This window comes from Rattus norvegicus, chromosome 3, assembly GCF_021556685.1.
Source record: "Rattus norvegicus strain SHRSP/BbbUtx chromosome 3, alternate assembly SHRSP_T2T, whole genome shotgun sequence".
Lineage (NCBI taxonomy): Eukaryota > Metazoa > Chordata > Mammalia > Rodentia > Muridae > Rattus > Rattus norvegicus.
The window spans coordinates 41,889,270-41,914,643 of record NC_141536.1 but is presented as its reverse complement, the minus strand read 5'-3'; the positions used below and the strand labels follow the sequence as shown (position 1 = coordinate 41,914,643).

Below are 25,374 nucleotides of genomic sequence, written 5' to 3'. Positions count from 1 at the left end.
GAAAAGGCATAGGAAAAGAGAGAAAGCAGAAATATGTATGAGAGTTTGGTCCTAAGTCAGGAAATAGCAGCAGAGAATTATTTTTACTGGGAGATACAGAAAAATAGTAAAGCTAGAAGGCTGAGACTCTTGATGAATAAATGAGCCGATTATTTTATGTTTTATTGAAACGTTACATTCTCTTCTGCTATGTCGAACCCTTAGAGATGAGCTGAAAGAGAATTAACATGAGTGAAGGGCTGGAAGGTTGGTTTTATGAGGCAAAATGAAAAATAGGCCAGGCTCAATTGATGATCTTCCAGTAGACTGGGGTGTACTTCCGTGGGAGGAGTGCATTCTGGGAGGCTGAAGGCTAGTCCTCATCTGACAGCTCCTTCCAGTGGCCTATTGTATCTTCATGCAAGTGGCTGTTCCTTTTTGCAAACTGTTCATTTCAGTTAAATGTGGCATTGCATAAGGCAAATTTAATGTCTTCTCACCTTCTAATGTAGTCAGAACACAAAGCAAGCTGAGGTGCAGAGTGCCTGAAGTCCTCCTTGCTAGGAAAATGCATCATTTGTACAGGTGGGGATGGATGCACAGAGACATTAGGGAGCATCTTCAATCTGGACTGCCAGCATTTGTGCAGTGCTCATTTCTTGCCTTCTCACTGCAGAATCCCTTGTGTCTTTTGTATTCGCAGTCCTGTCCAAACATCAACTCCGAAACAGAAAGAATGAAAATAGAAAAATTAATGCTAGTTCAGTTCCTTCTGTGGCATCTCAGCCTGCCCTACTTTTTCCTCAGACCTGGCTTGCATACCAATTTGGGGTGTTTCTCTGCAAATCTTGTTTCTGCAAGAAATAACATGTTTGTTTGCTTGTTTGTTTTAAGAAAATAGAATTACAGTTATAAACCTGTGCAAAACTTTCAGACTACAGTGCTTAGAGCAAACAACACTGAAATGTATTTCTCTCTTCGCCCAAGTCCTTCAGGAGTCCGTGGAACAAGTAAATAATTAACCATCTACCGCTTGCTTGGAAAATGGCGCAGAGAGCTTCAGGGTGTGGAGCCAACAGTAGATGATCTTCAGTGTTCTCTGTCGTCCACAAATTCCATAAGTATCATTTCTTCCCGCAGGGAAATCACATTTCAAAACTGGAGGAAGGGGAGTCTAGATTAAGCTAAGTTGTTTCATTTGAAATCAACAGAAGTCACTCCACCCCCACCCTGTCAGTATGTCCCTAAACACTCCCAACATCCATGTCAAACAAACTATATTTTTCTACCTGAGGAGTTCACCAGTTTAGGTGGTTCGGCGCTCCAGTTTCCTGGAACAGTGAGCCACCTTCCAACAGTGAAACTGTGAAGCAAAGTGTGGCAAGTGGCCAGCAAGGGACACGCTGGGGGCTGGAAAACATCCAGAATGCAACTCATGAACTAATTATAATTTAAAGGGAACGCTGACCTTTTTGAAAAGTCAAATCAGATATAAAGGCAGTAAAACAGCACAGGAGGAAATTCCAGATATAAAACAGGCAAGGCTACATCAAAGGAAAGACTGGAGGTCCTAGGTCCACCTGGGCTTCAGTCATCCAGGGGAGGATGCTCAGAAAAGCCTAGTGCTTCATGCAAATTTGGGAAAGGTGAGGACTATGTTAAAGACACACTGAAAGTCACCAGTGGGAAACCTCACCTCAGTCTCTCTTTTGCCCTCTTGGAGCCAGGCCCCAAGGGAGGCATGGCACACCTTCTGTCCTCTCTGTCTCTTCTCCTTAATAAACTATCTGGCTTCTTATCTAGGTGTCTCTACAGACTTCTCAAGGCACACAGGGACATGGAACCTTCAGTGTCTGCCCTCTCGACTCATATTTGTACCTGTGATAGGATCAATAGTTGCAAAGTAAATAAAGTTAATTGTAGTAGATGTTGACTGATCAGGGCTATCCCGACATTGAAGAGAAGATTCCTAACACAGCTATTCAAAGCACTAGTGAGCAGACCATCTATGAAAAGGGACTCCACAAACAGCCAAGGGGCCACCATGCAGTCCCTGGATTTTCAGTTGAAAACTTGAGCCTGTATCTGGAGTGAACTGGGGAGGAGGAGAGACACTCCTTTGTGGTTGACCATTAGCTTGCTGTATATAGAAAGATTTTTGTTATATGTCAGGAGTGAGAAAACATATGTGGCATCAACACAGAGGTCTTGAGACAGCTACCGTTTAGAGAGATGTATAACCACATAAGAAAGACCGGGGAATATTAGCAAGCCTCTTCCTTGTGACTGAATGTTGTCTTACACACTATGGAGTTGAATGCCATATCCCAGAGAGGAGCGACAGATCGATACAATCTGGCTGCTTCTTCATTCAGTTTCTTAGCTCATGGCGAAGAGCCAGGGATATATTTTGCTGTCTTTGTTCCGCACTGCACACGTGCTCAAGCAAGCAGCTGCTATGCCTTCTTTTCAGTGCTCAGTCCTGATCAGAGTCCTTCAAGAGGTCCTAGCAAGAATTTACATCAGTCCTGGCCAGTAATTACTGTCTCTTTCCAGACACAACTCTTACACGTTCTGCATTTTAATGCTCCAGTGCTGTGGAGTAAGCAGGGTGAGGCTGAACTGCTTACTGTCATCATTGTCGCTGCCAGCAGCAAACAGTGCATCCTCTCAGCCAGGTATAGTGTGGTGCGTGACTGGAATCCTAGCCGTAGGGTGCACGTACAGGAGGATCCGGAGTTCGAGGTCAGCCTGGGCTATAGGACATCGTGTCTCAAACATCAAAGAGAAAGGGGTCAAAAAGACATCCTTTCTCTGTAAAACGGTCAAGCACATCTTTTTCAGATGCGGCTAATATAAGAGGCAAGTGATTAGATGATTATACCTGGCCTAGACTGTTATTTACTGACACCCCAAGTATTTAACAATCACATTTACTTTCTATTTTTTTTGGTTCTGTTTAAATAAGTACTTCTTGGGGAGATATTATATCTCCATCTCCCTAAACATGCCTAATATTCCTCCACCAAGCTGATGAGCGTCCTGCCAAGGGAACATGAGATATACTTTGAAATTAAATTCTTCAGTTTAGTCTCTTTTATATGTTCCGTGTCCTTCCTTATCTCCGCAGACACCTCCGTATGAGGTTTAATTAAATCAACTATCCACTTAAAATGATTTTATTTCTTCATTTGTCATCTGGCCATCCAGATTTGATCACAACATTGCTTAAGGCAGTGGGGAGGTGTCACAAAAATATGTAAAGTGAGGTCGCTGTCCCCGAATGGCGGTGTGAGGAAGCAGGCGTGTATCAGAGGGTGTGTGTGTGTAACTGAGGCAAAGCGTGAATTGTTTAGGGGTTCAGGAGTGGTAAAGACACACGACGTGCTGCTGGAATCGAAAGATCCTTCAGAGCGGGGGGCATCTGAGGTGAACCATGTAGCGTGTATGCAAGTCAATGATGAATGATAAAAAGTAGGTTACTGGCAGGGAAAACAGCTTAAAGATACGAGGTACGCTTCTCCCAAGGAAAAGAAGGAAAGTTATTACATCGTGGCGCAACAAGCCCATTCACTTAGGTTAAAACTGATAGCTGAAAACTCAGGTAAAAAACTGCATTGTAGATGGGTTTGAACATAAAGACTGGGAATTAAAACTTAACTTGGCAGGTATGTCACAGCATGTTCAGATGACAACACGGAACATGTTAGAAGATGGATAGCTGGGAACCCTGAAGATGGGGAGATCATTTTGTGTGTGTGTGTCGTGCTGAGGGACGAGCCTTGAGGTCAAGACAAGAAGGAGCTAGATGAGCTGGTAGGGCATTCAACGGAAGAGGTGCTGAAATATGAGGTCTTATCAGATAAGAAGAGACTCAGAAAGATGGGCTGGCAGATTGTATCTGTCACACAGCACTGCCCCAGATAGTCTGGTTCTATCTATAGCTTAGCGTACGAGCATCTTGTGGCAAGGCAAAGGCTGCAAGCTATACTTTCCCGATTGTGCTACACGTCTTCCAAACTTCCTATTTGGGATTTTAAGCTACTTCTTATTAACATGGGACACACCTAGAAATCAGTGATGCACATTCTAATTGATGGCACCTTATCAAGGTGCAACATGAAGTGTACATTATTACTATATTTCAGTTTTGCCTTAAAATAGCCTTATTTATCAGTCAAGATGAACAGTCCAGAGTATATATTTTGTTGAAACATTAAAAACACCATGAATAGTGTTCAGCAAGCACATATATTGCTCTAAGTAAATAATCACAGAAAAATAAATCAACCTCGGGAAATTATGAATGCATTCATCACTATTTCCTGAGAACTCTGATAAGTGTGTTTCTCTTTTAAGTGCTGGAAAGATACGAATAAATGAGAAGAGAGCACGTTCTTGGACCAGGGGATACGTGGCTGGAGTTCAAAAGAAAACAAGGCAGACACAGTTCATTTGAATAAGGCAGAACGTGATGAATCATGGGAGGTGTTTTGGAGTGTCTAAGGAGAGAAGCTATGGCTTCCTGGGGCATCAGGTGGAGCTTGGAGAAAGATAAAGAAATTTAAGATGAGCCTGGGAGGATGGGTACCAATGTGGATAAAATGGATAAATTTTGGTGAACCATATGTTGTGAGCAAAAGTGAGAAGCTGGAAAGAACTCTGTGTGTTCATGCACAAAGTCAGGGCAGTGTCATTGGAAGGAAGGCTATGGGTAATAGTAATTATCTTGGGAATCTTGGAGCAATTACTGTGTACTGGACATTGTATATCCCATGTGATGATACACAGCATCACTGGTCCTGATGGAGAAGATGAGCTAGGCACAGTGAAGCTCGGATCATTGAAGGAGCTAGATCCGCAGTGGAAGGACCTGTGCTTCACCCACCGGCCTTCCTTATTCCTAAGAAGGCACGTGAAAGGATACATGCACAGGGACATGTGACTGGGAGAGGATGGCAGCCAAAGGTCAGAGGAGTTACAAAAGATGTGAAGAAATCTGACTTAAGTCCACAGCTGAAATGATTTCAGGACTTGAAAAATCATGTGACCCCCCCCACTACTGTTAGTGAGTGTAATTGCATCATAAGGCCCTAGTAATATGGTGGCAGGGAACTTAGGTTGTTTAGTCTATGGAACTTCTAAAGCCTTGATTTTATTGTAGTATCGTGCATTGTCAAAGACTCCCACCCATTATTATTTGATACTCATGATAATATGGCGTTTTTCTCTCCACTGAGTATATGGAGAAACATTCCAAATGACACTGGTCTTACAAAAGTCCTTCAAATGGTGGGGAGTCCAGACAGGGAAGTAGTAACTGTTCAGAACCTTCGAGTTTCTAAATCTGAGTCACTAGGCACCAATGTTGTGTTTTATAAAAAAAAGATAATAAGAGGAAGAAATATGTTTGGTTGCCCCCAACACACAGTAAGGTGTGCTGGAAGGGTTGGCTCTGTGGGCTCACGCTGAGGCATCCCTTCCCCCTGAAGAACCAGTTACAAGACCATGTAGTATAGAATAGAGTTTATTCAGGACAAGGAGAGGGGAGTTGAGAGGGTAGTCGAGTTAGAGAAAAGCAGAGAGAGAGAGAGAGAGAGAGAGAGAGAGAGAGAGAGAGAGAGAGAGAGAGAGAGAGAAGGAGGAGGAGGAGGAGGAGGAGGAGGAGGAGGAGGAGGAGGAGGGAGCAGCCTCTTTTATAGTGAGTCAGGCATACTTGGCTATTGCTAGGTAACTGTAGGGTGGAGCCTAGACTAAATGCCAACATTGTCCTTATTAAGTGAAGAAATTGGTCACTCTGGTTGATCCCTAGATCCCCAGGGTCTGAAGTACACGAGAATTTTCCTATACTTAATTATTCATTATAGACATTATGCTTCTCCCATTCACCCTCATTCTTATCTTTAAGTCAAATGTTTCGCATCACTTGGCTAAAGTGTCACTCATATTGCCCCCCAATTCACCATGTATTGTTTGTAATATTCCAATACCTTCCATTGTATTTTGAGTCAATGTCCTGGCATACTAGGCTGTACCAGGAGTGAAGGGCATGATCCACTTCTAATACTATCTTGTCTCTAAAGAGTAGTAATGAATCATATAGTATGCCATGCATTAATCAAATGGTTGAATCAAGTGGTTGAAACCAACAAGAAGTCAGTCTCTCACAGTCTTGAGGTTGGATGTCTGAAATCCAGGCACTACTTCCCTGGGATTGAGCAGAATCCTTCCATGGCTCTTCCTAGTTTTTGATGGTGAGAATCCAACCTCAGTGCTCCTTGGTGAGCAAGTGCAAAGCTTCACTTTCAAAATCTGCTTCTGTAGTCACATTGGATTCTTCTCTACTGATGAAATCATTAGACCCATTGGACTGAAGTCTATTCGAACGATGTCATCTTATCATGATTCCATCTGCACATGCTTTTTTAAACATATCCAGTCTTACTGGTCCTAAGGGTTAGGACTTCAGGCTTTAAAAATAGATCTTTATATTTCCATTAGAGTCTTAAAGTCACGAGGACTAGGGTCGTATTTCCCATCTTCTGATGGTTAGCACAATTGTGGGGTAACAGAATTGTAGAATAGTTAACTTGATCACCATTGAATGGTAACCTTGACTGTACTAGTTCATGATTATGTACCCTTGAGCAAGTGTGTTGTTAGATCCACCATCCTTTTCTGGAAAAGGAACAATGTAGTCCTATCCTTGCAGTTAGAATGAGATTAAGAATATCTGGTAGATGCCTGCCTGTCATTATGGCTATTCAATAGAAAATGCTTATAGAGTTCTGTTGAAGGAGACTGTGGTGCACTGAGAATTCTACCACTAAACCACTGTCTTCAGTTTTCACCTGTAAGTAAAAGATGTTATGTGAGTTGACTCTGAAGTTTCTTCTACTCTGTTCCTTGTAAATTTATTTTCATGTGCCTTTAAGTGACAGAGGACAAGAGAATGAGAGTGAGCAGGTAAGAGATTACAGATTGTATATATTTTTGGAGATTCTAACATGGATTCATGGAAAGACACATGCTTAGTTTATGTCTCATGCATAACAACATGTACTATATTTAACTTACTATTTTTAGTTATTAAAATTTAAGAACTGTTTCTTGTTTCCTTAAGTCAGGCTTTGTGTTAGTTCAGGAATGATGAGAAGTGATGAATACACTGTTCTTCATTGTATGGCATTTAAATCACAAAGCAACTGAGATTTTCTATCTATTTAAAATTGTAAATAGGCTGGGGCAGAAATAAAATAAAAGATTCTGGTTTTCTTAGAAGTTACCTTATTGCCCATCTGTAGCTCCTTCTGCTACACACACACACACACACACACACACACACACACACACACACACACACACACATTCTAGATTATGAAAACAGAAATGGAGAAGACGCTGAACATTCCATCAGTTTCTATGTGCTGACCCTCTGTGCTGATTCACTTACCACGTTCAAAGACATCCTCCACAGGTGGCAGAGTGAGTCCCACCAACAGACGGAGAGCAGATTGGAGGGAGGACTATTTGGAGAACTCTGAGGGAAAGCTTCCTGGGAGGTGTTCCTTTTGGATGTGGTTTAACATCTCTCTCCGTCCAATTGGGTTGAACTGGTGCCTCTTTAGTTTCTTTTGAGCTGGCATTTGAATGGAGAGAAAAGACAAACAAACTAGGATTGGGGGAACAACATTGGGGAACAAAGAAGGAGTACATAAGCTCCCTGAGGGAGCTGCCTTCTGTAGAAGGGACAGAAACAAGGTCACTATGACTGGGTGAGATGTGATATGAGGTCAGGTATCTACCAGAACAAGCAGGAGCACGAAGAGTGGACTAAGGGGGAAACCACCCAGAGTTCACAAAAGTATTTGGTTATTCCATGTGTCTGTATGATTTCAGTTCTCAAGAAGGCTTCTAGCTTTCTAAGAAAGACTTTCCCAATTCTGCAGGGTTAACTGCCCACAGCCAAGTGAAAGGGTGAGGTTATGTGAAAGGTGAATCTTAGTGGGGGGAGACAGGGAAAGAGGAAAGAACCTTTTGTTTATCTTTTCTTCTTATGAAAGATTTGGTTTTGAAATGTAACTGTGTGAGTGTGGTGAGGGAGAAAAAGGGTACAATATGACTTAAGAGACACACAAGCAGGCAGGCAGGCAGACAGACAGACAGACAGACAGACAGACAGACACACACACACACACACACACACACACACACACACACACACACACAACATCATAGAAAGAATCAATAGGTTTTAATAGCCCAGGCCAGTGTCCCTTGCCTGTGATATCATTCTCTCCTTTGCCCTTGTTGTGTAGATACCTCATTAGACTTTTTAGAGGAAGAAGGCCATAAAAGGATGAAAAACAAGTGAAATAAAAGCTGTTTGCTAACCAACACCAGGCATCCACTGTATGAAACAATAATTACTGTTAGTAAGCATAAACCAAGAAATGAGGACCTTAAAGCCAAGAGCTATCAACAAAATCTAACTGGCTCCTTAAAATTACCTGTGGGTTATTGAAATTTTGAAAGCCGATTTAACAGTGTGTCAATGGACACATACAAGAAAAGTTAAAACCCTTTACAACAGAGGCTTTGAGAATCATCTTTCTCTCTTTTTCTTCTCCAAGCCCATTACCAGTTGTGAATCCCACCAGTCTAGAATAAGATCACTACCACAATTTAAAGCCAAACTTGAAGCAGGTTTTAATTAAACACTGACCAGGTTGATGGGCTTTCTAGCCAGATTCATCTCTGGGTTTCCAGAAAATGGCCTCAGTCAGTTTGCAGGAGCTTAAAATGGCAAAAACCCACAATCACCACATTTTCCCACCAGGTCCAATCAAGGGCAAGCATACATCCTGATGTATTTTCTGCCTAGGTACCTCCTACCTACATCCAACCAGGGCAAGCATACGTCCTGATCTTGACTGTTCTTCCTGCCCACGGTCCTCCTGCCCACATGTGATCAAGCATATATGATGCAGATGGGTCAGTAAAACTTGATTAGGATAAACTTGATTAGGGTAAACTTGTGGCTTGTTATCTCCCATCAACAATGGCCTCCAGTACTTCAGGAAGTATTTATCCTTACACAAGGGCCTTACAGGTTAGAGATATTTTTGCTCCTTGAATCTTTTAGGCACAGTAATTAAAACTGAAAATGTAACTTTGGTTCTCATGGTAACCCAGATTAACGGGTCACTTTGTTTTTTGAGCTTTTAAAAAATATCTGTCTGTTAGTATTCATACATGTATTGTTTTAAAAGCAAAAGCAGCTCATACCGCAGGCATTGCTCTTCTGTCTTTAACTTAGAACTCTCGATCAACACATGAATACTTGTTTTACACTTTCCAACTAATGCAGTGCATTCTGTAGAATTAAAACACCACAAAGCATTTAACAACATCCAGCTTGATGCACAATTAAACCTGTGTTTTGTAGTTACAAACAGTTCCCCGAGAATCATTCTTAGACTGTCTTTGCAGACAGACTGGTTTATCAGGACTCTTAAAGTTAGAAATACTAGTTGGATACTTAATTTGATACTGTGAAATGACATCACTAATAAGGCTTGTAGATCTATCTCCTTACTCTGAGTCTAAGTGTCCATTTATTTGCAACTTGGCCAGTACTATACGTCATCAAATTCCTTTCCACCTGGTAGACAATAGTTATTCTGCTTCCTGGTGCATTAAGAAGTTTGAACACTGAAAGGTGTACTGGCGATTCATATTTCTTCTCTAAACATTTGTTCATGGCTTTGTATTTTGAATAATAGTTTTCTAAAAAATACAATTTGGAGCACTCTATTTCTCTATCACCGTCGTTTTCTTCTTCTTCTTCTTCTTCTTCTTCTTCTTCTTCTTCTTCTTCTTCTTCTTCTTCTTCTTCTTCTTCTTCTTCTTCTTCTTCTTCTTCTTCTTCTTTCTCCTCCCCCTCCTCCTCCCCCTCCTCCTCCTCCTCCTCTCCCTCCTCCTCCTCTTCCTCCTCCTTATCCTCCTCCTCCTTCTCCTCCCTCTCCTCCCACTCTTTCTCCTCCCTCCCCTCTTCCCCCTCCTCTTTCCCCTCCTCCTCCCACTCTTTCTCCTCCCTCCCCTCCTCTTTCCCCTCCCCTCTTCCCCTCTTCTTTCTCCAATTGTATGGATGAACTCATGGCCTTGCACTCATCAGCTAGTGAGCTGAAGCCCAGCCTAAGCATTCCGTTTATCACAACCATGAAGTAATGTAATACCTGGTTGGCTCTTCACTTTCATCTTGTCCATTTGACTGTTCCCTAGACAAATTTTCTCATCTTCATGCTGTTGAGACTCTCTGACTTTGTATGAATTATGTAGGAAAGCTATTCCTGACCTTACCTTATTGAAATATTCTATAGTCTCTGTTTATTATATACTCTACATGTGTGTACATGACTGCTTAAGTATCAGGAGTTTACTCAATTCTGGTAAAAAGTCATGACTTAACCCCCCTACCCCCATAGGTTCTGGTTTTATTTATTGGAAGGTCTATTCTTTTCCTAAGGAATTGAAATTACTTGATTATATCAATCTGTGCACATGCTTGGACATTTTGGGGTTTTCTGTATTCATTTGACAGCATTTGATACTATCCTTTTAAATTTAAAACAATTATTTTATTTTTTATTCTTCTCTCTCTCTCTCATACATACATTCTGACTGCAGGTTCCTCTCCCTCCGCAACTCCCCATCCCTCCCCTACCACCTCTCCTCTCCCCCAATTCCACTCCTCTTCCATTTCCCTTCAGAAAAAGAGAAGTCTCCCAGGGATAGCCACTGAACGTGCGGCTCTGAGTTACATTTGAATTACACAATAGTCATGAAAAGAGTTGCCTGATACCTCGTCGCTCCCTGCCACACCACCATCATGATTTTGCGATTTGTCTTAACTTGTCTTACACCTTTTCTCTTTCAGATAGCTGCAAGAATGTTCGTTAAACATTATAAACAGAACTGGATTTTGATTTGCAGCACACAGTATTTTAGAGCATTTGAGGATACTAAGCATGGTTATTAGATAGGCTTCGCTCGTGACAAGGGGTTATGCTTTCCTCAGTTTAGATTTAGAGACACCCCATATAATTGTCGAAATGCTCTCCAGAGTCATGCTTGTTTATGATGTTATAGCTGTTTTGGATAATGGTCCCTTTAACCAGTATTTTAAGTCTCTTTGTAATATTGGAATATAACCATGACTAATTTTAATGATTAAGTGTATCTCTACAAGAGTTATAAAGTATCATATATAACAGGTGCTGTTGTAGAAGCGACTTACTTACCTTGTATTTTACTTTTGCATTTTATACTTTGGAAAACTTATGATATGTTTGTTCTTCCCTCTCTGGAAAGGAGTCATAGTACGTTGACCAGGCTGGCTTTAACTCCTGCCTCAAACAATCCACCTACATTAGTTGCCCTGAGAAGCTAGAATCCCAGGTCTCCTGTGTTCTGTGAACTGTCTGCTCTATACTGAGCTTTCTCTCTTGGGGTGTCTAGACATGGAAGCCTAGAATCATTAAATTATTTGTGGGTATGGTTCAGCCTTTCAATATTTAGCATGCATCTGGGGTTGTTGCGTGAAATACAAAAGGCATCTCTCGCTAGCGCCAATGAGGCACCGGTGCACAGGCCGGCCTGTTCTGAGCACAGCAGACTCTGGCTCAGAGCTCTGAAAATGCTCTCTCCTACCCACGGCTGGCTGCTGCCAAACGCGATCAACACTCCCAATTTTCCATGGCTATCTGGGGTACATTTCTCGAAAACCCATGCTCTGCCACCAAACCTTTCTCTGGAACTCAGTTGAGTCACTGTCTAAAGGAAAACACCACACAATCTTAGTTTAGAATCAACAGGTAACACAATCGCTGGGCGCAAAAACTAGCATCCTAATTTTGCAAGCTATTCTATATTATAAATCCTCCGGTGGCAGATCTGGATCCACCACTTAAGCCGAAATCCTCTGGCTACCTACACTGTGCTTCCATGCTCTCTCCTGTCCGAAAGGAAGTTCCTTTCTCCTGCTTCCCCTCTTACTCTTCCCGACCCGGAAGTCTCACCTACTTGCTCAGTGAATTGTCTCATGAAATCTTTATTCATTAGGGGAAGGTTCTGCCACTTGGGGGTATTTCTTTTTAGATTTTAACTATATTATATGTTTCTGACCAAACCTGGCTTGCTGGAGATTCTTAAAAGTAAAACAAACAGCTCCACACCACAAGACTGTCTTTGCAAAGCAAATGTGGTTCCAATCGTCCTCAGGTCAACGTGGTAAATATGTGGAGAAAGATGGTTCTAGAAAAGTTTCAGAGAAACTCGATTAGGTTTCCTTCAACTGATGGTGACACTGTTTGCTTTGTCTTTTTATTGAAAGAGACATTTTTCTAACCCCAGTTTTATCCCTCCAAAAGAGAACTGTGTCTGTGGAAACTGGGGGAGCCGTTCCTGGCCCGACACTTTGCTACAGAAGCGTCAATAGGCTATTGTTCTCCGTACACTGTGCAGGCTCCTTTCTGTCTTCTATGGGGCTGCTGTTTTCACTTGGCTTTTATTTTTATCACCTAAGTAAATTGGGCAGAATGGGAGGAACGCAGCACAAGGGACGAAGAGCATAGCTACTGCAGGTCACAAACAGTCAAGTCAGAACTCTGGTTACCCCTTCTCTCTCTCCAATGGGATGGGTAATTTAAGGACTCTCCTTTCATCTGGATGGGTACAACTTCAAAACTACGGCATCGACTGCCTCTAAAACTGCAGAGAACACATGCACTGCCAGATAATTTGGGGTAACACCTGGAGCTGTAGGCAGGCCATGATGAGTTTCAAAACATACCATCTCTCCATCTCCAAGTGACCCACATGCATAATGTCTGACAGACCTATTTCTGCCACACTCCATTGCACAGCTGAAGCAGGCAGAAATGAGAATGGAACTATTATGAAGTCGTCAGTGATGTTTCTCTGTGATAAGGGAGTGAATGGACATGGGAGAACATCTATTTTTACACATGAAGAAGACAGAGTTCACCTCCAGATTTCTTCAAGAAGTAGATCTTGATAAGGCTTCAGTTCCAGGGGTTTTCATACCCTCTTTTGGAACCTGCATAAAAACATGTGTATACATAGACTCGTGCACACCCCCACATCCCCATATACCACAGCTTAATACAAAATTTAAAAGGAAATATTCAAAGCATTTAGATGATCTTTATATTTTAAAAGAAAGTTAGGTAACTTTCTGAAACTAAATTTACCTTCTAAGATTCAAATACCCACTAGCCTACTTTCAACTATTAGCTCTGAGTTATTACTTATGTCCAGGGAGTCAAATAAAAGATTTTGGTACAAATAAAGCCCAAGGGCAAAAAATAAAAATAAAAAAAAAAGTACAAGTGAACCAACCAAATGAAACAAAATGCTCTGGTAGTCTAGAAAGCCAAACAAAGCCTTGAACAAGTAATGTCACCAAGCCAGAATGACAACCTAACTAGATTGTTGCAGAAATCTCTTTCTGTGGCCACATTCCTATTCCATGTTTGTGTGAATGACTAGATATTTTGAGCTAAGGGGTGAGGGGCCAGGGAGCCATGGGACGTGGAAGAGCAGGCCTGGATCAAAAGTGAGGTCGAGGCATGACCAAACCTCAGAAATCTCATCTCATAGTGAGATTGGCAGAACTAGGATTGTGTGCCCCCACCCACACTCCCGTACCTATGTGTTTCACCTTTACCTCACCAGAGGAGGTCACACAGCTGATTAAACTTCCTTTACTTTTATAAGGCCATTTTCAGCAGCACCTGGGATTCCTCCTCATGCAAACAAGGCATTCCCAGCACCTAGACCCAGCCAGTAACGTCCACCCACCTTCAATAAACCGAAAAGTTACTTCAAAGCTGTTCCCTGCACACTCACTGCTCAAGACCAAGATCCTGCCTGCACTCACCTGCTGGGCTAAGCTTCCTTCCCTCCAGTCCAGCCCAGTGTGCAATGGGCCTGGTTACCCAGAGGGGGAAGCAGACATAGGGTGGCAAAAGGAGTACAAAAATGTTTGCAGGAACTGACTCTAATATTGCTTCGTGAACACATCTTGTCGAGTTACCACAGGGACTGCACATTTTCTAGCTTTATACTCTGCAAGGGTGACGAGGGCCTCTGTTGCACATTCGGACACTAGATAGTTGACAGGCAAGTTCATATGGAATTTAGGTTGTTTCCTTTGGAGGGTTTTCTCTAGAATTCTTACTGTGTAAAACAAGACTCACTGGTAATAGCTTATTTTGCACTGTGTGTTGCACATGGACTCTTATATCTGTTCCTTCTCAATGCTGTGTCTATATATGTGGGAACTGAGAGTATATGAATCCTATGTAGAGAGTATATAAATCAGCTCAGGCTGCTGGAAAATAGTCATAGTGTAACAAGTACCATAGTACAAGACACACCATACACTAGTTGGGTCTACACATCAGACATTTTTGTTTGTAGGATCCTGAAGGCTTCCAAGTCCAAGATCAAGGTGCTGAATTATTCATCCGAGATCTCTCTCTACCTTTAGATGGCTACTTCCTTGGGTCCTCCTATGGAAAGAGACCTTTCTAATGTCTGTTCATACAAGGACACAGACCCTTAGATCAGGGCCCCATCCCCTTGACCTTAGCTAACTTTGATTATCTCTTTCTCCAATGGCAGTCTACACCACCAGAAGTTAGGGCATTAACATATGCACAGAGTGGAACACTTATTAAAGCATTCTTAAAGCAGAGCCAGGATTAGAACCTCGAGGCCTCCGTCAGACCAGTGGAGTCTGTATTCTTTTTATTTTCATGGATGGTGAACAGGTTGGCCACAGTTTCCTGAAGAACTTCTTACCATCCCCCCTGTGTTCTGGACTCAGCATAGCTTTTTACCTGCTTCTACTAAATTTTTCTATGTCCCTCCTTAGGGTTCACTTCATTCATACCAAAGATGAATTTCTATATATAAACAAAATGCTTTGTGTAAGAGAATTACTTGCCCCAAACAATGGGAAATAAGTTTTTGGATCTCATAGCACACAGTCTTTTAAAGAATTTTCCTTGAGGAAACACAATAGTCCTTCTGGAATCAATCAATCTCTCTCTCTCTCTCTCTCTCTCTCTCTCTCTCTCTCTGTCTCTCTCTGTCTCTCTCTTTCTCATTAGGTTAGTTTTACTTCCATGATGATTCAGGAAATTACTCTTTAATTAATTTTTAAAGTGTAACTTTTTAAACTAAACTTTTATTCTTATGGACAGACATTTACATTACAGTTTGTACGTTTAAAATATAAAACGTAAACTTAAAGTTAAAAGATGTCTCTTGGTCTCTCAAAAAGGAGAGGATGCGGTACATCCGTGTAGAAACTGTTGTGAGTGTATCTAACTATGACCCACATGTGGTATTTAGATCTTGAAAAGATGATCTGAAGAAATATGACAGGCCCCTTCGGGGAGTAGAGTGTGGAAAGAATTTTGAATCTGTTCCTTCTGTCCTCTGGACAGAGAAGCACACCTCAGACCTACATGGTAGACATCGTGAACAGATAGATCATCTTCTGCATTCTCTTCTCCCAGTAATGTAGAGACTGAAAGGGAATGAGAACCAGGCATTTACCACTCTCTGAAGGTAAATCCTAGAGGAAAATAAAAGCATGCAACTTCTTAAAATCTACACAGTTACACACCCTCTGTAAGCCAACAATTTGGTGTCTGAAAGCTACATTGTCATTGAAGATGAGTCATTTTATCACAAATGACACTTCTGATCAGATATCATTTAAATCGTGTAGTACGTGGCATGATGCAGGCCTCAAGAATTAGAACGGAGAGCTAAACCATAGAGATTAGCCACTTCATAAATACATCGGTGGGTGTGGCCTGCCTGATGTGTATGGGCAGGGAACAGACTGCTTTTATCTATAATCTATTGATTTTATCTAAAATCTATTGATTTTATACTAATAGAATATAAAAGTAAATGTATTTATTGAAAGATGGAGCTTGTTAGGTGCATTTTACAACATAGAGTGAAACATGCTTCCTAATTTCTCCAGTTAATCATTAAGGTCTGCAATCTATAGACTAACACCTTATAGCACTGAATTCATACAATTTCCATTTTCATCTATAGAACTCGGCTCGATTTGATATTTTGAGGCATTAACACATTTACCTGACTGTAAAGTTCCTAGAGGAAAAAGAATTGATGTTGTCCATTAATTGTGTTACATGTTTCATTTTTCTCTAATATCCCTTTCACACACACACACACACACACACACACACACACACACACACACACAAAGACATTTATACTATGCATATGCATAGATACACGGGGACACCACTAGCACCTTTATTATTAAGTTACCAACGTCACCGACTTTGAATTATACACACCTGTCCCCTAAAAGAATGTTTGTTGTAACCTCTGACTTAGATTTTTTATATTTTGGGGGACACCGTTTTGTCTCTATCTTAATCCAGTTCCAACAGTAAGGAGTCACGCTCTGGTAGAGCTTTCCCATTCTCTGATCTGGCTTCCTCTTTTCGTTAATTCTGAAGATTTTATGACTCATACTCGGCCAGCTCTGCTTGAGCTGGACTCACCTCGACTTCTAGCGCACACATTCCAGTCTGGCTTGAAGCTTTTCTAATTCGTGTCAACTCTAGTAGTGACCTTCCAAACGACTTTTACGTGCGTGCTTGACTTCGGTGCTATTTCAAACTTCTCCTTTTTTACTTTTGCTTTGATTCTGCCTTCTACTTTCCTGCTTCTCTGCAAAACCCGTTATCTTCAACTACTTGAAAAATACAAAATTAAAAAAAAAAGCAACTGTTTTTCAAGCACCCCGTGATGGCACACTGCCACAGTGGAACCGTCCCGTGTTATCTTAGCTTGACTCTCTCCTTCTTTCCCACCACTTTCTTTCCACCTAATGTGGCAGCTATGGTCAGTCCCAGATACGAGCAGCATTCTGCCCTAAATATGCCACCTTTCCTTCCCCTCCCCACTGTGCTCTTATAAAGGTGATGGGTAATTCCAGCATGAATAAAGCAGCAGAAGGGCAATTATGTGAATGTCGAATGGCTACAGCTCTAGGGACAGAATACATTTTTGATGAACTTTAATGGGCTAGGCTGTACTTCAGGGAGGGAACACTACAAGGACTTTACCAGAGAACAACCTGGCCAGCACCTGTGACATTTACAGGCAAGAGAGTGAGCGAGGGCACAGTCTGTCTAGTGCACGGAGGTGCTAATATTAAATGAGCTCACCGGTAAGAAGCAAATGAGCGAACTTGAACAAGGTTGTTTTCTTTTCTTTTCTTTCAAGAAGTGGAAAAATTCTGTTTTGGATATCTGCAGCCGAAAAGTATCTAACTCTATGTTCCGGCTGTTTGAGGGAGGAAAAAGTACACTGATTTTTTTTTTTTTAATTGTAGTCAAGGAGCAGAAGTTTCTCTCAGGAGCACTGGAGAGTAGGAGTGAACTCCTAGATAGGCTTTGTGTGACAGTGCCTCAAACCACAGCAGTCACATGGGCTCTTTCTGCTTTGCGACTTTTTGACTGCGTGTCAGAGGGCTGCGCATTTCACTTCCCCCCTCCTGCAAGGCCACGGAGCCATGCGTCGGTGGGATTAATCTTTGTCCACAATGTCTCTGCAAAGGCTTCTGCAGCAGCAGAGCAGCAATGGCAATCTGGAGTACTGTGCCGACAGTGCCTACAGCTCCTACCCCACACTCACAGGCCCGCTCACGGTGGAAGACAACAGAAGGATTCAAATGCTGGCAGACACCGTGGCTACTTTGCCTCGGGGAAGAAAACAGGTATGGCTGCAGTCCTGTCTAGAGCGTTCACGTTTGCTTAACTTCTGCTGAAAGTGCTGCTTGGCTCCTGTGTCTCTGTTAAGTCTTTGACTCCCAGCCTCACTCCCCATCCTGTAGAGTCATTGCGGTTCTTATTCAAAGAGGAGCTCTTTTCCTTGAGGAGAACCTCTGTCTTCTACACCACTTAACTTAGGAGCTAATGACAGAGTATGTGTGAGGGAGGAGATGGCATGTCTACGAGAGACAGTGTCTCAGCTGAAAGATGGAAAAAGAGTCACTTTAAAAAAAGTCACTTTAAAAAAAAAGTAAGACTCAAATATTTCTTTTCATGTAAAGATGTGTTCAGGTAAAATGAAAGTTGTTGAGCACGATGAGCATGGAGGTCGTTTACGGGTACACAACCCACACCACCAGCCCTTCTCCGTTTGTGTATCTGTTGATTCTCTCTCTCTAGCCTCACCTCCTGGTCCCGTCAATTCACAATCAAGGGAAGACTTCTCCTCGAACATGAAATTTATCGACCATGGAGAGTCTTCATCCCCAACGCACTGACACCACCTTGGGCTCTTGGGAAGTAGGACTTCTGTGGGGAGGCGGATGTTGACTAGAAACCCAGCGGGGCTGCCTAGTAGCTGAGGCATCAAGGGGAGTTGGTAGCTGCTTTCACATTGTGTTCTCCTTAAAGGAAGCTATCAGACTAAATTCAGCTCATTTGATTAGGGAGCACAGCAGTAACAACCTCCTTGACCTTGTGCTCTTTAAGTAAGGAAATGCACAGGGGCTCGGCACTTGGTAAAGGCTGTTTGAAAATTTTTATTTCATACAATTTCTGTAGAGATGAAAACTCACTTGGAAAAGCTTGTTCACTAGAGTGAACTTGTTCTGAATTTTTTGCTCTTTTATTTTTAAAACATAAAAATTAACTCTATATCTGTTCACGTATTTCGATCATATAACTTGCTTTAAGGTCCAAGGTGTGTATCTGAATTTACCTAAGCAGTCGTGCACAAGATGTTTAGAATTGATTAAGGGTGTGCCTTTGTGGCCTACAACACTGTGTATATTGTGTTCTCCCCTGAGCACTTCTACCTCCAGTATTCCAAAGTCCAAGCTTAGAGGAGAGTCAGGACCTGACTCTGATTCCTTGGCATTTTCCATAGTCATGAACCATGACATTGTTAACCAATATTTGATTATTTTTCTCAATCCAAAGTGCTTTCATGATACAGGGTTTGGTGAACATCTGTATCAGTTTATAAATGGGCAACACAGGAAACACCAACAGTGTTTACTCAGATTCTAAATAGAGAGCAGTTTGTTTCTCTTTCTATTTGCTGCAAAGCCATCAGATCCAATTCTGACCATTTGTTACTCTATGATTTGTTTTTTGCATACATTTACTTGCCAGGTAAAATATCTGTTAATTCTTGCACCAGGGAGGGATCTTTCCAAATCTCCTTTGCAGCTCAGGCTCCCTATTGTGCCAGACCTCTGCCAGGGGAATCAGACTAACTAGATCAGCCACAGGGCGTGTTCCTTTCCTGGAGCAGGGTCACATTAGGGGACAGTTGGAACAGGTGTCGTACGGGCACATATGTAACATGTCTCTGAAAACCCTCTTGGAGGCGGTAGGGCATTCCTAAGCATGGGAATCCCTAATGTGGAGGCACAGACCCTGGTGTGTCAGAAAAATCCAGTGTGCCTGTGAAAGGTGAGAGGAGGGACAGACCTGTGACAAATGTCCTTGAGAAAATAGAGCAGTTGGCTTTTGCTATCCACAGAGCATTGGTTCCAAAACTACCATCTTTGAAAATCAAAGATCAAAGATGTCGGAGTCCCTGATATAAAGTGGCAGCATATTTAGCTATAAACTACTAAGATCATGTCTAAGGCAATAACATTGGCTATGTGAGTAGCTGTCACATTATAGCATTTAGAGACAAGAGGGCAGAAAGAAACTTATTCATGTTCAATGCACGTGACCCATGTTTGGTTTCTATGGAGTATTTTCATCGGCAGCTGGTTGAATGCATGGATGTAGAGCTGACTATGATTAGACCTGCACCTAGAGCCACTGAATAGGTTTGAGATGTTGTGGATTTTACGAGCTTCTTTCTAGAAATGTGGCAGGTGGGTAGAGGGACTTTTCCTGTAGTTGGTGAAAAAGAAAATGAGACATTGGAGAGGAAGGATAAGACTTGGTGATCAATGGCACTGAGGACCAAGGAGTCTCGGCTGACTTTTAAGCCTGAGTTAAAACAGTATAAATTGGGAAAGGATACTAAGAAGGACTGGATGGGTCTTAAAGGGGGGAAGGATTTATATAAATAAAACATTTGAGCACACAAACTTCCTATACCATTCACGTAGGTACATGCTTTTCTGTCTTCTCTTTCTCCTCTCATACTTTTTAACACACTGGGTGATGTCCTTCCCCTAGTCTTAAAACCTTTTCTTACTTTTATATTTCCTTAAGGTAAAAAAAAAAGCAAAGCTAAAGCAAACCTTTTGGGCATAGACTCATGGTTCTTTATAATCCCTGTCAGTGAAACTTCACGCAGAGATATGTCAAATTTTATAATTTTCCATGGGGTTATTTGCCTCCTATTAACTTTTTTCTTAGAAAAAATGAACAACAATAACAAAAACAAAAGCCCACCCCACTGGCCCTGTGTGAACGGTCTGCAACAGGATCCCGGTGAGGTGATTGTGGTAACAGGTGTTCCTCCGTGTACTATTATTCTCGCCACTCTGAGGGTGACGTCAGTGTTCATACTTCTCCTTGTGGCTTTGGTTTCTGCAGAGCTATATCTGGCTAGCTTGTAGCTTCAGCTTAATCTTCAGACTCCACTGGTTGTTTGCACTCAGAGTTGTTTAAAAATAGATTTCAGTGTGTGCGTATTATTTCAGTACCTGCATTTGTAGGAAGTGCCAGACACATCAGGAATGCTTCTAATTTTGAACCTTGTTTTTTTTGGGGGGGGGACAAAGTTCCTGAAATATAAACTCCTGAGGGAGGGTAATGGAAGGGAAATTTTGTAACCATGCCATACCCCAGGGGTAGATACTGTACCTGACTGCCTCTCTCACAAGACTCTAATGAAGGTGGCTCTTACCTAGTGCTTCGGTGACAACCAGGAATCTGGCACCCAGGTATGACATTTGACTATGAATTAGACCCAAATAGATCATCTTTGTCTAATTTCCTTTTGGTGATGAAACTATTGCTAAATAGGAAGCTTCTAGATGGCTCGTTTCACATACGATTTTGGTCAGGGATGGTGCTAGATGCTTGGGATAGGTACAGTTCTGGGTTGGGTTTCTGACCCCAGGGGCTTTCTTTGTACTGGTCCCTCATCAATAGGCCACATCAATACTGCAGTGTTATTTTTGGGTTAATACCCAACCATTTGTTGAAAGAGGTGTGGGGCTCGAATCAGACCTTCCTGGAAGCTGCAATGTCCTGTTCACCTCCCACATGACAGAATAAGTTAGGGAATGGATTTACTTCCATTATTTTGTGGTGTCTTTGGATAGTTTGAGAATCTTTTCTTACTGGCCTGCCTTTCAAAAGTAGAGGAGAGCTGTATTCATGAAAGAGTTGGGAGTAAAAGTGAGATAGGCAGTGAGTTGGAAAGGGCCAAGGCCATAACGCGAAACAAAGTACTTTAAAACAAAGAAAGAGAAAAAAAGCCTACTTCTGAATCTGTACTCTCTTCTTATTATAGCCACATCGTGTGTGTGTGTGTGTGTGTGTGTGTGTGTGTGTGTGTGTGTGTGTGTGTGTGTGTAGCAGAAGTGAGTCCACAGAGCCAGGGCATGAACACAACAGTCTAACCTAGCAGGAAAAGTGGCTTCAGTGTTGGTCTCTGAGCTGCTCTGAGGCAGGTTATCTATCAAGCTGTGTTTCCAACTTCCTCTCCACTTTGCACACTGACAGCTGCTGTGTTTGGTTTGATTTTTGCACTAAAGAGAGACCCGTGAATCACACCGCATAGCAGGAGACATTGCGTGTGGAATATTAATGCCTTGACTCTTAAACTGTCTCACTGAAAGCGGGGGCGCCTCCTAAGATCAGCCCCAGACAGCACTAGGCTCCTGGCTAGTGAGGAGCTCCTCCGCTGTAGTCAGAGCTGAATGTGTAGCTTTCAAGCCTGCCAAATCGCTAAACCTAGACTTCTCATATTAGATAATGTGTAATAAAAGACAGCTGTTGTCTGCATATGCTTTAGATTGCACACCAGTTCTCCATTCATGATTTTTTTGGTGGGGGGGTGGTTGGTGAGGGTTGGGACATCATTACAACTCAAAAATTCTGGCTGGGATGGCAGCCTGGTGAACACTTAGTCCATCCAAGTCTACATCTTTAAATAGGGGTAGTGCATGCTAGGGAGAGGGAGACGGGGAAAACAGTTCAGAAGACTGTTGGTAAAGTCTTGGGCACACTCTGAGTAATACAGGCAATTTAGCAGGTGAACAAGGCAGAAACTTGAGAATTTCCTTTATTTGATTCTTTAGGGCAGCCAAGGTCAAAACTAGGAAGACGCTGTGTTAAGATGTGGCTGTCACCCCCACCCCCAACCCACCCCCATCAGAGAGTATGATGGTGTATTTAAATTACTTTTTTATTTATATGTTCATTGCTTAAAATAGCCTCTTTACTAGTCCAGAATGGAAAATAATTTATAATCTGATTCAGTCTGAACTTTCTGTGTCACTCATAACCCAAACAAATCATTCGCAGGAGTAGTCCTCCCTTGCCTTAGTATTCAACTTTAGCCAGAGAGCTACACAGAACTGTTAAAAGGAGAGAGGCAAGGGGCACCCTCTTCTGTATAGAGAACACTGTTTGGAGGGCCTAAAAGTTTCTAGACTTGAATCTATGCAAACTAACCAATCACTTAAAAGGCACGCAGAGGAAATCTTGAGGCTCCCAACAATTCTATAAATACTGGGCAGGAAAAAGGACATTTAACATTATGGTAGCCAGGTATTTTATCAATTCTTGCCAACTGTTTGATTTGTGAGGACCGATTAAATCGTTCCAACATTTACTCATTTAGCAGCAGTATTACGGTGTCACCCTTTTGCTTTGCTTTTCGTAGCTCTTTTTCTGTACTACTTGATTTTTGAGTAGTTTCTTAACATCCTGTTTGGTTCTTTTTTAATCCTATGTTTGAGACTTTAATTTTTTTTTCTTTTAAAAATTACCTTTGGATTTTTCCTATGAACCTCGAATTTAATGAAGGACAAAGTTAGCAGGGCTCTTGGTGCATCCCTTTGAGCTGAATGTCTCACCGCCATTCACTTGCAGATGGCATCAGATGGCATCTGAGGCGTAGCTCAGTCTGCCTGTCTTACTATTTTTAAAGTCACAGTTTATCCTTGGCCTCTTGTGAAGCCCTGGGGTGGAAAGTAAAACCAGCGTAATTCCCTAGAGTCTCAAAGCACACAGATGACGATCTGCAGAAGTGAAGCGCTGCATCAAATGTGCTCTATGCTCCTCATATCCATGTCCTTGTGTAGACACAGGCGAGCCTCCAGGTGACTGACAAAGAGAATAATGTGAGAAGGCACAACAGCAAGAGCAACGCTTTGAAAACATAAAGCCCTTAATTGGGTAATTATAGTTGACAGATAGCTGAAATAAGTACTCGACAATATGAATTAAGTGTGACATACAAGGAAATGTTGATAGTGCAAACAGATCAAGAAAATCTGAGCACACTGTAAGGGTGAGATGGACAATGCTTGCAAATATGACTTTGTTTTAAAAGTAGATTTCACAGGGATGGAGCCTTCCGATGGAGCCTTCTGACTTAATTGCAAAGTTCCCGTTCTTGTTAATCTCTCTCGCTATGTCTATTTCTCTCTGTGTCTGTCAATTTCTCTCTGTCTCTCTCTGTTTCCCTGTCTCTGTCTGTCTCTGTCTGTCTTTCAATCTCTCTGTTGGTCTCTCTGTCTCTGTCTCTGTCTCTCTCTGTCTCTGTCTCTGTCTCTCTCTCTCTCTCGTTTGTATGTGTGTACATTCATACATTCAATATTTTAGGCACAGGACCAGATTATTACAAACCATTCAAATTGCTGTAGCTATCCCATAATTGGTCCTTATAAATCAAAAGTTGAAACTTACTACAAGCCTAGAAGATAATTGTAGGTCTGAGCCCGTCTGCCTGAGACTCTAAGTCTAAATGACAACATAACACAGAGCAATTGTTACATATAAAATCTGTAGATGACGACACCATTATATATAGTGGCTGGTGGCTGAATTTTTAACACCAAGGCATCCCAGGAAATTGTACAATTGTTGGCATCTGGTGCCTGGCCATTTGAGTAATGCAGACTTCTGTGAAACTTGTCCCACGTGCATTAATTTCTCGTATGTCTTTTCCATGTGTGTTTTTAGCCTCATATTATTTTTATTTATCTGTACCACTGCTTTGATCTACTATTTTATTTGTTTGCTTATGAATGACAATTACAGGATGGTGGCATTTAAATGCGATGGCTTATTGGCAGAAAAGGTGGCTCCTCATTAAGATCACTTGTGCTCTTGTAGAGGATCTAGGTTCTAGGTTCAATTTCCAATGCTCTCATGGACGCTTACAACGGGTAGCCCTTGATTCCAGTTCTGAAGATCTGGTGACCCCCTCTGACCTTGAAGATTCCATTCACCACACAGACTGTGTATATATATATATATGTGTGTGTGTGTGTGTGTGTGTGTGTGTGTGTGTGTGTGTGTGTGTGTCTGTATCTATATGCATGTATAGCAAAACCTTTAAAAATATAATTAGGGGCAAAGTTATGTTTTGAGTCTTTGGAACAATATTTAAGAAAGGACTAATTAGAAAGTAACATCTATTAAATATTTCTTTAACAAAACTACAACAATGTTAGAAATGGACCGCAGTCCTTACAACTGAGGTCTTCCCTTTTGCTGACCCCTTCTCTTTATAAGAGTTTGGGTCTGTCCCAGAAGCTTATGCTTATATGACTTTTCCCAAAATGTGCAGAGGAGTGGATGTTATGTTATTTATAGCATTATGAAGTTTCTTCCCTTTCTTGGCAGGAAGTCTTACTATAGTCTTCCAAAACTATTGTGAAATAAATCATAATCAGAATTGAGGTTTGGAGTCCCTCCCTCGTCTTTCTGAATCTATTTTTCATTTTCACACCTAACTATTTGTGGGTGGGTGGTGGTGTTGGGGACTGAATGAACATCGATGTGTGTGTACATGCACACAATGCTGTGCATGAGGAAGTCAGAGTTCAAACTGCAGTTGGTTCTCCCCTCTCACCAATCAACCCTGGGTGCTGAGCATTTTTAACCACTGAGCTGTCTTGCCAGTCATCTTCAGTCATACTTTTGTATGTAAGTTCATTTTTTATAGATTTTCTTAGCCTGGTAAAAAGAGTAACACATTGAGCTTTTATAAACATAAGCATTTCAACGGTATCTAAGAAAATACGGACTGTGTTGCCTTCACGTTATTCTTTGTGGGTGTTTCAGTGTGGCCGTAAAT

At 41.8% G+C, this 25,374-nt stretch overlaps 1 protein-coding gene and 1 long non-coding RNA gene across 9 annotated transcripts in view; one reads left to right on the top strand and one right to left on the bottom strand.

The window, feature by feature from the left end:
* The window catches only part of Cytip (cytohesin 1 interacting protein), a 76,928-nt gene that overhangs the window by 31,370 nt on the left and 20,184 nt on the right, over positions 1–25,374 (top strand). For 2 of the 7 annotated variants that reach the window (XM_087651641.1, XM_087651637.1), the window contains exon 1: positions 17,612–17,845. The exons of 2 other annotated variants lie outside the window; for them this stretch is intronic. In XM_087651641.1, coding sequence (XP_087507767.1) covers positions 17,672–17,845 — 174 coding nt within the window. In that variant the 5' untranslated portion in view covers positions 17,612–17,671. Of the gene's footprint in view, positions 1–17,611; positions 17,846–20,907; positions 20,999–25,374 lie in introns of those variants that run through there. 3 more of the 7 variants (XM_087651636.1, XM_087651639.1, NM_001012086.1) reach the window with 2 other exon arrangements.
* LOC102555754 (uncharacterized) lies at positions 128–7,751 on the bottom strand. 2 transcript variants are annotated; one of them, XR_015683516.1, is made up of 2 exons: positions 7,433–7,751; positions 128–1,137 (listed from the first exon to the last, which is right to left on the bottom strand). It is a non-coding gene; the product is annotated as an uncharacterized LOC102555754 (long non-coding RNA). The 2 variants fall into 2 exon arrangements; XR_015683515.1 differs by lacking the exon at positions 7,433–7,751 and adding an exon at positions 1,269–1,409.